Source organism: Myotis brandtii, unplaced genomic scaffold (assembly GCF_000412655.1).
Source record: "Myotis brandtii unplaced genomic scaffold, ASM41265v1 scaffold454, whole genome shotgun sequence".
Taxonomy (NCBI): domain Eukaryota; kingdom Metazoa; phylum Chordata; class Mammalia; order Chiroptera; family Vespertilionidae; genus Myotis; species Myotis brandtii.
Window position 1 is genome coordinate 3,241,471 of NW_005367354.1, and position 13,385 is coordinate 3,254,855.

The window sequence follows — 13,385 nt, forward strand, 5'->3', positions numbered from 1 at the left end:
GGCCAGCCAGGCGGCCTCCAGGGTGGCGCTCAGACAGCGCTTCTGTGATGGCAAACGGGTGCACAGCCCAGTGTGCGGGGACCTGTCACTGCTGAACGCCATTGATGCAGCTGCATCTTCCCTCTCGTGGGGCACCTCACAGTGCCTGCCGCGTCTAAGCTCTCAGAGTGGTGCCCGCCGCGTCCGAGAGCTCAGAGCAGTGCCCGCCATGTCTGGGCGCTCAGAGCGGTGCCTGCCCTTTTGTAAGTGGTCAGGACTGTCTAGAAATGATCGGCTCGACCTCAATTAGTAAACGAATCTTTGAGTTGAGCGAATATTAAGCCTGTGATTGGGAACTTGTTGAAGCCGAGGTTAGCCAAAGAGAGGAGAGGGGTGCCGGGCTTTGGCTCCTGGTTGACCTGGGAGGTGCGGGGAAAGCTGCCCAAACGCTGTGCTCTGCTTCCCCCAGGACTGCCTGGGTGCAGAAGATCAAGGCCGCTTCTGAGCAGTACATCGACACGGAGAAGAAGAAGCGAGAGAGGGCCTATCAAGGTAGTCAGACGGGCCCTGACTGTTGGAACCAGCCACCAGGGGGCCCTGGGGAGCGGGGGCGGGGGGCGAGTTGGGGGTCCTTACCTTCAGGACGCAGCTGTGACAGTGAGGGGTAGATGGGGAGTGAAAGGCCAGACTTGCTGCGGATCAGACTGCAGAGCTCAGCTGCTCTGCCCCCCGAGGCTGTTCCAAACCTCCTGGGCCTCCCGGAGCCCCTCACCCACTGCCCCCAGTACACACACACCTCTCCTCTGGGCAGCAGCTGAGTCCCATAGGTTCCCCACTGTTCTCTTTCCCATTTACCTGGTCCTTTCCTTTCCCGGTGACACAGCCCCTGCAGTCCCCCTCCCAGGCTGTAGCACGAGTCCCCCGTGGCCCCATCACACCCCTTCATTTCTGGAGTATCTGTTCTCAGTATCTCTCTCCCTCCTTAAACCTCTTCCCTGTTGCTGCCCAAGTTAAGGCCAAAGTTCTTACCCTAAACTCAGGGCCCATACCATTGCCTAATTGAACAACTCACCTTTGAAACCCTGTCCGCCTCCTCCTCCAGGCAGTCCCCCCATGTGTGTCCCTGGCCGCTATAGTTGCAGTTCTTTATGTTTTTTTATTCAGGTTTTCCTTATTTTGTTACATACTCCTGAAAGGTATGTGTAACTCAGCTTTTACTAATTGTGTCTTGTTTTAATGGTATTTTAAAGGCTTGCTATTGGGAAATCAATGATTGAATCATTTATAAAGCATACAAAGATCTCTTAATTGGTCAAAGATGTAAATCAAAGTTTTTCCATGTTAGTGTTGCTTAACATCAATACCTGTCCATATGCATTTTCCACGTGTTTAATTCTTCAGACACTTATTGATTACTTACTCTGTGCCAGGCCCCATGCGAGTCTTGACCAGGCCTACAACGTTGAACAGGTCCCAGCCCTGCCCACCTGGAGTGGGCACCGAGGAGAGGCGGGCACCTGCTCATAGAGCAGGTTCTCCTTGCCCTGGTAAACATCAATAGTTTGCCAAGCAGACTTTTTGTTCGTCTTTTTACAACCCTGAGAACAAAACCTGCTTAACTAGCTTCATATTGACTAAGGTAGATTGAGTTCACGGACTATTTCTCTCCGTATGAAAAGCATTTTTAGTACCTCCTTAAATAGGATAAAGTCTTCAGCGAAACTGCTTTGTAAGCTGAAGTGTTTACATATCATTGGAAGTGCGGTCAGTACTTAAGGAAATAGACTTTGGTCTCTGATGTTTAAGTTTCGGCCTGCCGTTTAGAAGCTCAGTTTTCTCACAAATGGAGATGACCGTTACAGAGAGCTGCCTTAACATGGGGCAACCGTGCAGTTTCAATAACTTACACAAAGGTCTAGCACATGCCTAGCACAGAGTAAGTATCCAATAAATGTTAGTAGGTATCCACGTGCTGAGCGAATATAATGTGCCATAATTTTATTAATATTACTGTCTGTTGGTTCGTGGAGGGTTTGATACAAGGTGAGTAAATAGTCTGTGCTCTGCAATGGCTCCTCCTAGCGGAAGAGATGGACATAAACATAGAACTACAGGCCCGGCCGCTGGGGGATGCTCAGAAGCCAGGGATAATGGAAGCTCAGAGGAGGGAAGGGGTCTGGGTGGTGAGGCGTGAGATTGGACCTGCATCTTGAAGGATGAGTCGGGTGCCAATGGGCCGAGATGACAGGCCACACGGCCGGGCAAAGGCACGGAGCAGCCAGACGCTGGTCTGCTGGGCCCGGGGCAGTGGCAGGTGAGGCTGGGCAGTGTGAAGGTGGCTCGGAAAGACCGACTCTGAGTATGAACAGCTCAGCGTCACCACCGCACTTGCTGTCTGTTTTCTCAGAGAAGAAGTTAACGTGACCCGTCTTCCTGTTTTGTAGCTCGCTCTCAGAAGACTTCAGGCATCGGGCGTCTGATGGTGCATGTCATTGAAGCTACAGAATTAAAAGCCTGCAAACCAAATGGTAAATGCTTCTTTCATTCAACAGATGTGGTGACGGCCCCGCTCTCTGCTGAGGCCCCTTCTGAGCATCGGATAATGGATGCTTTTAAAGTCATGTGTCCAATGCCACTGACATGGTTTTGGGCCAATATTACCACTGTTTCCCACTAAGCGCAGTGCCTCCCCTCAGTGCTTCTGGGTGGAGAAAGCACGAAGCAAGTTGCACTGACACTTGCCTGGGCTCGTGGGGAGCCCACACGGTCACTCCCGGGCCATGGCCCTGTCAGCTCGGGGGACAGGGAGACCACAGGCAGACACTGGGCCCTCCGGCAGCGCCCCCTGCTGCCCGGTCTGTGCCACCCGACACGTGCCACCTGTGTCCTTGTTTGTTGTGGTTCAGGAAAGAGCAACCCGTACTGTGAAATCAGCATGGGCTCCCAGAGCTACACCACCAGGACCCTCCAGGACACACTGAACCCCAAGTGGAACTTCAACTGCCAGTTCTTCATTAAGGACCTGCACCAAGACGTGCTGTGTCTCACCATGTTCGACAGGGACCAGTTCTCTCCAGACGGTAAAGTATGATTCGTCCAGACCTCGGGCCCTCGGGCCGGAGCCGGGCGCCCGGCATTGCCTCCCACAGACCCTCCGTCCGCACGGCTCCCTCGCCCAGCAGCTGTGCGGGCGCCTCCTGGGGAAGGGCAGCCTCGGGGTGTTCAGGTGTTTGACCCCATCACTCCCCACGTGGGTCACAGAAACTGTGCCACGCGCACCTGCTGGAGGGTGAGAGGTTCCCGACCAGACAAGGGCTCCAGGCAGGCGGCTTCCCTCCCCGCGTCCGTCCTCACCGCCCGTGACCAGAGGGAGTGGCTTGTTTTGGATTTGAAAGTTGTATGAATCCTGTTTCAGACACAACTCCTGGGGTAGTTTCTTCACCAGCTTTATCAAGAAGGCTTCTGACTCTCGCGTTTATTCACCAGATTTCCTGGGTCGGACTGAAATCCCAGTGGCGAAAATTCGAACAGAACAGGAAAGCAAAGGCCCTACCACCCGGCGACTCCTGCTGCACGAGGTCCCCACCGGGGAGGTCTGGGTCCGCTTTGACCTGCAGCTTTTTGAGCAAAAAACTCTCCTGTAGGGGCCTCGGGAGGGCGTCTGCCCTGGGCTGGGGCTGGGAAGACGGTGGTGCTGCCCCGTGGAGGACGGAGGTCACTCAGCTTCATCCATCGCAAGGCCGCACGTGCGCTGGGGCCTCTATAGTTTATCGCACACTAAGTCGCTAGCCATCTATGCAAACACCTTTCCTATGAGTAAACCGAACCCCGCGGCACGGTGCCTTGTATGAGTGCTAACATGTTGGGCTGTGTTTGGATGCCACGGTTTCCATTTTCAGGGCTATAACAAGTATTATGTGGAGCTGAGGCATCGGACCACCAGACGTTATCACTTGGTTGAATGTGTCCACTGTGGGCGGTTTTGGTGACGCTGTAACCATTCCACGCCCTGTGACCTCTGCTGGTCACAGCCACTCAGGAGGCCGAGGACTGGGAGGAAGGCTGCGGCCGCAGCGCGGGGCCAGCCTGATGCTGACATAGCGTCCACTCGTGCACTGAACAAAACCAGGCTTGATCCTTGAGCTCCTGGTCAGATTTATCCTTCTCTGCTGAGACAATGTAGTTGGAAATCTAAGGGGGAAAGCTTGATTTACTTTAAATACTGTGAACGCTAATGATGTGGAAAATATTTTTCAACTTTAATTTTCTGAAGTATAAATTATTTATGTAAATTCCTTGGTTTTGCATATTTCATAGGACATGCATCTTTAAGCTTTATCATTGCCAATATGTACAGAAAGAGAATAAAACTATACGTTTATGAATGTCACTTCTCTCGGAGCTTGACCAATTGACTTCCTACGTCAGTGATGGCAAACCTTTTGAGCTCGGCATGTCAGCATTTTGAAAAACCCTAACTTAACTCTGGTGCCGTGTCACATGTAGAAATTTTTTGATATTTGCAACCATAGTAAAACAAAGACTTATATTTTTGATATCTATTTTATATATTTAAATGCCCTTTAACAAAGAAAAATCAACCAAAAAAATGAGTTCGCGTGTCATAGGTTCGCCATCACTGTCCTACGTGAACTGCTGCTTATAATGGAACCAAGTTTCCTTCCGGTGACAGTGGGAGAAACCAAGGACCAGCGGTGGGAGAGCGTTCACGAGGCACGGGCCTCAGCTGGACTCGCCACTGACCTGCCCTGCGACCCACTGTTTCCAGGGCTCAGTGTCTCTGATGCTAGACTGGAGGGGAGGAGGGGCTTTTAGTGTCACCTCTGCCTAAGGAATGCAGAGCCCCGCCCTCAGCCTCCAGGTCCTCCGTGTCTTCCTGGGCCTGGAGTCAAACTCCACCGGAGCCAGGGGCCGCGCAGAGCAGAACCCACACCTGGGAATCTCAGTGGATGTTCACATTTCCCAAGGACTGCGGGGGACGCCTGGGGAAAGCGTGGGGGGGCAGGGGGGGTCCTAAGGGGGCCCGACCAAAGGCAGCGCCCCTTCCTCGGGGAGACTGAGCCCCGAGATGGCCCTCAGGAAGGGAGCTGCTGATTCCTATTGCACCTTTCAGCAATGCTTCTTAGCCTCTGGGAAAACATTTCCAATAACGGTCCATACATGGAGGTGGTTTCTCAGTTCTCACACAGACACTGAGCTCAAACGTCAAGTGAGGTTTATTGCAGATGCTTTTCTCAGACCCAGGACAGCCCTGAGCGCCTCCCGTGGTCCTCACCCTGATGCCTGCTGGCAGGTGGCTTCCTCCAAGAGCAACCTTCCTCTGTGTCCTCTTGGCCAGTCCAGGGTCAGGGTGTGTGCTCCTTGGCTGCCGAAACCTTGTGAAGGTTCACAGAAGCGTTAGGTGTGGAAGTGGGGTGAGGGGCTTACAGAGCAGAAAGCTCCTGGGCTAAGCTGAGCTGATCCACCTGAAGGGCAGTCCTCCCGACCCAGCTGAGCAGGGCTCCCACCTGAACCTCCTGAGAGGCCAACCCACTGCCACAGCCGTTACCTCCCAGACACGGCCAGTGAGTGAAAACGGGGATCAGAGACGGCCCCGAGATGTTGTCCTGGGCCTCCCCTCACTCTACCTGGATTCAGAACCAGGCAGAGATTTGGGGCCACAGCCAGTCCTACTGTGTGTGATATTATTTGTGGATCCCCGCCCGCCCCCCCATGGCCCTGCACCAAGTTTAACGAGTGCCTTATGATGAGAAATCTGCTCTCTATAAACACCTATATTTCTATACATTTTACACTTTAGGGCTTTTACTTTACTCGGTAAAGTTTACTACTTTAATTTAGTATATGGTCCTTCTGAAAACTTTCTATCCTGGCTGAATTATGAGGAACAAAACGCCGGGCCTCGCCTGGGTGTGACAAGTGGGAGATGGCAGAGATGGTAGAGGTGGTGGAGAGAGAGGGCACTCAGGAGGGAGCTGGGAAAACCCTCCAGTCCACCCACCAAAGGGCACCCCCAGGTGTAGCTCCCAGCGCAGCTCCATTCCCTCTGGATCAGGGACGCCTGCCTCAGCCTCTCCTGTTCTCTCCCTGGCCTTCCATTGGCTGAGGGTTCCGGGGAGTCCGCTGCCTCCTCTCTCCCTGAAATCCTGCCGCAGGGAGAATCGCCCAGCTGCTGCCTGGTGTCATGGCCCCGGGACTTCCCCAGCTCTCACCGCATCCTGGTCTTCCCTCCGCTCTGCCTTCAGGCTGAGGCTCAAGGAGGGCCTTTCAGCCTTGGCCTCCTCGTGATCTGGACGCTTTCCCTGCTGAGAATGTAGCGGTCCTTTTTCCAGAGAGCATAACCCTTCGATTCTGTAGGGAGGAGCCAGAAAGGAAAGGGTCCCCTCCATGATCAGCTCAAGTGTAGCATTTAATTTTTTATTTCAATTTGCAGATGCGTTCTATATGAATTTGCATACTTTTATGAAAAAGAAATCCAAATAAGTAGCATCGCCTTGCTCCAGTCTTATTTTCACCTGAAATCTCTCTGCTGTTTCACCAGCTGAGCCAGAGTCCTTCAGGGGAAGTGACCTCTCACAGGGCCGACCCTGGGCCTTCCCTGGGCAGGTTTAACTCTTCCAAGGACAAACACCTTCTCTACCTGGATCCATGTCTGGGATGCCTCCCTTATTTGTGGAAGAGAATCTAAACCTCCTCTTCCGGGGGGAGTTCATAGACTTACACTTCTAGGCTAAAATATAAGCCCTGCACGCTTTAACAATGCCATTTTTTCCTTCCTGTCTGGGGCTCACTCTGCTAGAAGAGGTATTTGAGGACAAAATCCCTCCTCCTTTTATAGCATACTCGAGGCCCAGTGCACAAAATTCATGCATGGACGGGGGGAGGAAGGGGGAGTCCCTCAGCCCAGCCTGCACTCTCTCCAATCCAGGACCCCTTGGGGGATGTCTGACTGCTGGTTTAGGCCTGATTAGGTCTCAATCTGGGACCACTGGCTCCTAACTACTCGCCTACCTAATCGCCCCAAACCACCTCTGCCTGCCGGCCTGATTGCCCCCTAACTGCCTCTGCCTGCTGGCCTGATTGCCCCCTAACTGCTCCCCTGCCAGCCTTATCGCCCCTAACTGCTCTTCCCTGATGGCCTGATCGCCCTTAATCACCTCTGCCTCGGCCCCCGCCACCATGGCTTTGTCCAGAAGGATGTCCAGAAGATGTCCGGTCTAATTAGCATATTACCCTTTTATTAGTATAAATATAGAAATGAAATAGGATGAAGGTGTTCATTACCCTAAAACCTGGCCCAAATAGGTCTGTATAAGACCATGGCAGTTAGGGATAGGGGAGGAACTTACTCTTTTGGACCCTAATATACAAGAGTGATTCTGAGTCATTCTGTCTCTGAAGGCTGCAGCTACGCGTGAGTGGGGCATAGTTCAATACTTCCTATTACCCCTCAATGTCAGTTCCCATCCACAGGCAGCAAACCTCATGGCTGCCCCACCCCCAACAGTCACCTGCTTCTACTTTAAATCACTAAGTCCCTCCCGAGGCAATTTTGGCCTCTCTGCTGGACATGCCAGCATCAAGCATCTCTGAGAGCCCTCGGCTCCTGCCACACTCATTTATTCATCGAGCTCTGAGCCTCCTCGGGAAAGGGAAAGGGAACCTGCTACAGCTTCCCTCCAGGCTTTTCAGGAATAGAAAATCGTAGGCCAGCCTCCTAAACAGCTGCATATGAGCTCACTTCCCTCCTGCCTTGCTAGGGTCTCTTTTTTCTTGAACAGCTTCACTGACGTGTAATTTATACCCCATTTGAATTGTACACACCAATGGTGTTTAGTGTATTTGCAGAGCTATTTTAGAACATTTCCATCAGTCCTTTACAATCACTCTCCATTCCCAGCCCCAGCCCTGGGCAACCAATAATCTATTTCCTGTCTCTAAAGATTTACCTCGTCCAACATATGTCATATTAAGAGACTCAAACAATAGGTAGTCTTTTGTGATTGCCTCCCTTCACTGAGTATAATGGTTTTGAAGTTCATCCATGCTTTATTAGAAGTCCTTTTCCTTTTAATTGCCAAGTAACATTCCCTGTATAAATGCACCACATTTTGTCCATTTGCCAGTGAATGAGCAACACTTGGGCTGTTTGCAGTTTGGAGATATCGTGGCGAGAACACGCACTCAGGACAAGTCTTTATGTGAATAATGTTTCCATTTCTCCTGGGTAGAAACCTAGGAGGTGAACTGCTGGGTCGCATGATAATTTCATGTTTCACCTTTTGAGAAATTGCCAAACTGTTTTCCAAAGTGACTGCATTATGTTACATTCCCTCCAGCAATGTCTGGGGATCCCATAACTTAATCAGATAGTTAGCAGGTTCTGTAACCACGTAGAGAAACCTCTTTCTTTTAACTCCATAACCAGTTTCCGGAGCTGACTCCCCAGGTTACGCGCACAGTAGTACATACCACGTCTCTGCTGATAACACCTCCTCACTCTGGGTACCCAACAGTAACAGCTACTACCCCTCAAAACTAGTCCAAAGTTACACTTTACTCTTCCGATTCAATTCAAGTCACTTTTAACTTACACGAGTCGTTAACCATTTTTTTGTGTCTGTGCTTGTCATTTCTGAATGTGTTAGCTATCTGTTCCTTAAAACCAGGACAAGCTGCAGAAAGCTGCCACCGCACCCAGGCACGGGGTGGGAGGTGCCTGGGGTCGTGCCACAGGAGCCTGGCACCTGGGCACTGGCTCCAGCAGCGCGGAAGGATGGCAAAGGGTGGAAACACAGCCAAGCATCTTAAGTAAAGGAAGGGCCGAGCTATGGAAGAACGGGCTTACTTGCAAAGAACTGCTTTTTCTCCTTCCTGGGGTCCCGGAAGATGAGGCGCTTTGGTCACGTGTTTCAAATCAAAACTACTAGCGTTGAAATTACTCTTCACCTTTAACCTTTAACAAGACAACATGTGTGAGGATGTTTGCAAAAATAATACCGGTTATACGCTTTCAGAAATTACTGTTAACCTTTGACGCTGTGTATATTGTCTAAAACAGCGGTCACCAACCGGGGGTCCGTGGACCACTGGTGGTCCGTGAGGTCCGTGAGGTCCGAAAGGTTGGCGACCGCTGGTCTAAAATACCATCACTTCAAACTTGTGTGACGTCTCGGGCATGTGAGAGCTGCTGAAACCAGGATGGAGGCTGGTTTACTCTGTACTGAGAACCTACTTGGCAAGGCAAAGTTTGCAGCACTCCCTATCCACTGGGGGTTTATACTCTAACTAGAGGCTCGGTGCATGAAATTCATGCACTGGGGGGGGGGTCCCCTCAGCCCGGCCTGTGCCCTCTCACAGTCCGGGACCCCTCACTCCTTACTGCCCACCTACTTGCTGCTCCTTAGCGCTGCCAGAGGTGGGAGAGGCTCCCGCCACCACTGCTGTGCTCGCCGGCCATGAGCCTGGCTCCTGGCTGAGTGGCACTCCCCCTTTGAGCATCTGCCCCCTAGTGGTCAGTGCGCATCATAGCAACTGGTCGTTCCGCCATTTGGTCGACTTGCATATTAGCTTTTTATTATATAGGATGTAAAAAGAGGCCATAGAGATTGTGTCATTTATGCCCTGGCTGGTTTGGCTCAGTGGATAGAGCGTCAGCCTGTGGACTGAAGGGTCTCAGGTTCGATTCCGGCTAAGTGCATGTGCCTTGGTTGCGGGCACATCCCCAGTGGGAGGTGTGCAGGAGGCAGCTGATTGATGTTTCTCTCTCTCTAAGCTTGGACCTTCACATGGCTTTGCCACAAGAGGACCGTGCCCTCTCATTAGTCTGAGGCTTGAACCTGTCCAAACACTGTAGCCGCTCTCCACAGTAAGGTGCTCATTATTATTAAAATAGACAAAGGAGGGACCTTAAGCAAATAAGCTGTGCTTGGAGAAACTGCCTATATTTTTCAGTCTTACTATACTCTCTTGTATCTTCTGCATGTCCTAATTGGGGGTGTCTACACTTTATCTGGTTCTGTGTTCAAGTTACTGTTGCTTACTCCTGACAGCTCAGGAGGTCATAGTTTAAGGCTGAGCCCCCTTTAGAGGAATTTACATGTCAGAAAGAAGTCCTTACATGTAGAAAATTTTGCAAGTTTACCCAAATAAAACCATTTCTGTAAAGTGAAGGCTGATGCTCAGGGAAGGAGTGTCAACTTTAGCACAGATTAAGTGTAGGCAGCCATCTATGCATAAGACGATTTCCGAATCTAAAACCACATAACTCATTTATAAATCAGTAAGCTTTCCTTTCCCCCTTAATAATGAAACAGAAGTTTCTTCTGCTTCATAAATACTGTATTTAGTAATATTGTTTAAGGCTGGCTTTACATCTTCAGGCACAAATTGAACCTATAAAACCTGATTTGTAACTAGCATAATGGGCAGTTGGGGATAGAGGGACAATATATTTTGACAGTCAAACAAAAATTACAAGAAATGCAAAAAAAAAAAAAAAAAGGCAAGATAAAATAACCCACTGTCAAGAGATAAAGCAATCACGTCCTGGCTGGTTTGGCACAGTGCATAGAGTGTCGGCCTGGGGACTGAAAGGTCCCGGGTTCGATTCCGGTCAAGGGCACATGCCCGGGTTGTGGGCTCAATCCCCAGTCGGGGGCGTGCAGGAGGCAGCCAGTCAATGATTCTCATCATTGATGTTTCTATATCTCTCTACCTCTGCTTTCCTCTCTGAAATCAATAAAAATATATTTTAAAAAAAGAGAGAGATAAAGCAATCAGCAGAACCAGATTCAGAAATGACCCTAATGTTGACACGATCAGAGATTTTAAAATAACTATGAATAATGTGTTAATATAATGGAAAGGTGAATAACATGTATGAACAGATGGAGGATTTTAGGATAAATTAAAACTATATTAAAAAATCACATGGCCCAGCCAGCGTAGCTCAGTGGTTGAGTGTTGACCTATGAACCAGGAGGTCTCAGTTGATTCCTGGTCAGGGCACATGCCCAGGTTGCGGGCTCCATCCCCCCTCCCCCTTCAGTAGGGAGCCTGCAGGAGGCAACCAATCAATGATTCTCTCTCATCATTGATGTTTCTATCTCTCTATCTCTCTCCCTTCCTCTCTGAAATCAATAATATATATTTTTATTAAAAAATAAAATGGAAATACAGAAATAAAAATCATCACATCAGTGGGGAATAATTCCTCTGATAGGCTCTTCAGTATATGGGGCACAGCTGAGGAAAGACTCAGTGAACTTAAAGATAGGTCAGTAGAGTGCTCGCTTTGGCAGCACATATACTAAAATTGGAGCGATACAGAGAAGATTAGCATGGCCCCTGCGCAAGGATGACACGCAAATTCGTGAAGCGTTCCATATTTAAAAAAAAAAAAAGATAGGTCAGTAGAAATTGTCTAATTAAAATACAAGTAGAAAAAGAAAGAACAGTATATAAGAGCTATGTAGCTGTGGGACAATATCAAATGCTCTAATATACATATAATTGGAATATCAGAAGAAAAAGAAAGAATAGGATATAAGAAATATTTGAAGTGATAATGGCCTAGAATTTCCCCCAAAATAATGAAAGACATCAAACCACTGATATAAGAACCTCAGAGAGCCCTACATAGGATAAACAGAAAGAAAAGGGGACAAAACACCTAGACACATCATAGTTTAGCTAATGAAAACCAAAGACAAAGAGAAAATCTTGAAAGTACCCAAGACAAAAGAAACATCACACGCAGAGAAACCAAGACAAGAATTACAATAGATTTCTCATTAAAAACCAAAAACTTAAAAATAATAACAATGACAAAATTTATATCACTATCTCAAGAAAAAGTTTTCTAATCACAATGGGTTCCATAATTTCTACAATATTAGCCATTACCTGCTCCTTTTACAAAAGTCACTTTCTATGTAGCTTGTAGACAGTTTAAGCCAATCATTTGGAGTCACAAAGCACCTTGAATTAGAAAGTTGTGGAAATCTGCAATACAGTTTGGCCTTCTCAATCTCTTTAAATTCTTTCATTGTATGTATTTTGCCTGCAAGAAGTTTAGCAGTATAAATTAGCACAGTTAAATGCAACTGTCATTGCTCTTGACTTATGAAATCACGTAACAGTTGGAAACTACGTACCAGTCTCACACTGAAGAATAGTTCTTTTTTCATCATCTTTGTCATATTGTGCCTTTTTCAAAGGGTCACGAAATGGTGGGATGATAACCTAAAAAAAAAACACATTTCTTTGAGGACTGGGTTTCAGGTCTTTTTCAGTCTATCCTAAACATCCATTTATGACCCTTATGCCAGAAGAATCAAGAATACAATATCTACAGCCCTAGCTGGTTTGGCTCAGTGGATAGTGTCAGCCTGAGGAATGAAGGATCCCCGGTTCGATTCCGGTCAAGGGCACATGCCCGGTTGCCTGCTCAATCCCCAGTAGGGGGCGTGCAGGAGGCAGCTGATCAATGATTTTTCTCTTATCATTGATGTTTCTATCTCTTTCTCCCTTCTCCCTCTCTGAAATCAATACAAATAAAAAATAAAATAATAATAATAAAAGAATACAGTATCTACAAACAATGGCAATCTAACCATTATGTACGTTTAACACATTACAAAGAGAAGGGGGCATTCCGATACATCTTTTAGTGAGGCCTTCCAACCTGGTTAGTTCATTTTAATAGCCTCTCTAGATCATTGTGGCTATTCTAGATAATATACCCAAACTCAACAAGTGGTAGTTTCTTAGAGATTAGTTATAATGTAGATCTGAAACCATATCAATGAATTATTCAAACTCTGCTGCATTAAAGTCCATTGGTCTGTCTTGAACTTTGAATGGATCATTTATCCATGTCATGAATTGATGGTTTGATAATAATCAGATCTGTGAGTTATGTGAGATCTTCCAAATGTTAATACATTTCATTATACAGTAACCACGTTTACTAATATTATTACCAAACTCATCAGGAAAGCCTTTGAGTATTGGAACACTGTCATATTCAATATGATTGTTCCAAAATTCACATTAAAAGCTCACATTGTATCACTGGCAACAAATACTGTCTGTTGTTTTTGAAGTGACAGACTCACTTTGCTAATTTCCCAGAAAATGTCTGCCAAATACCAGAGATTTAATAACCATAGTTTTGTAAGTCGTTCTTTCAACTAAAAACTTTGTTCCATGAAAAAGATCAACCAGGTCCAGCTCACAATTCGAACAGTCCTACTGCAGTTCAGTTTGCAGCAGTAGTGCTCTTTGCATACTTCCCATTCCATTGCATGCTCTTCAAAAGATGTACTCAAGGACCAAGATTTGATAACATTAATAATTTTTACTGTTTGATCAAAGATGTT

At 47.9% G+C, this 13,385-nt stretch overlaps 2 protein-coding genes across 5 annotated transcripts in view; one reads left to right on the forward strand and one right to left on the reverse strand.

Moving 5' to 3' along the window:
* The window catches only part of ITSN2 (intersectin 2), a 104,927-nt gene extending 100,554 nt beyond the window's left edge, over window positions 1-4,373 (forward strand). For both annotated transcript variants that reach the window (XM_014546677.1, XM_014546678.1), the window contains 4 exons: window positions 449-531; window positions 2,424-2,507; window positions 2,886-3,059; window positions 3,466-4,373. In XM_014546677.1, the coding sequence (XP_014402163.1) occupies window positions 449-531; window positions 2,424-2,507; window positions 2,886-3,059; window positions 3,466-3,623 (499 nt within the window). In that variant the 3' untranslated portion in view covers window positions 3,624-4,373. The remainder of the gene's footprint in view (window positions 1-448; window positions 532-2,423; window positions 2,508-2,885; window positions 3,060-3,465) is intronic.
* A 190-nt stretch (window positions 4,374-4,563) lies between these two features.
* Window positions 4,564-13,385, reverse strand: part of LOC102244949 (protein FAM228B) — a 15,094-nt gene continuing 6,272 nt past the window's right edge. The window contains exons 5-9 of one of the 3 annotated variants that reach the window (XM_005874920.2): window positions 12,159-12,246; window positions 11,908-12,064; window positions 8,849-8,956; window positions 6,213-6,351; window positions 5,256-5,375 (exon numbers count right to left, since the gene is read on the reverse strand). In XM_005874920.2, coding sequence (XP_005874982.1) covers window positions 5,346-5,375; window positions 6,213-6,351; window positions 8,849-8,956; window positions 11,908-12,064; window positions 12,159-12,246 — 522 coding nt within the window. In that variant the 3' untranslated portion in view covers window positions 5,256-5,345. The other 2 variants (XM_014546680.1, XM_014546679.1) reach the window with 2 other exon arrangements.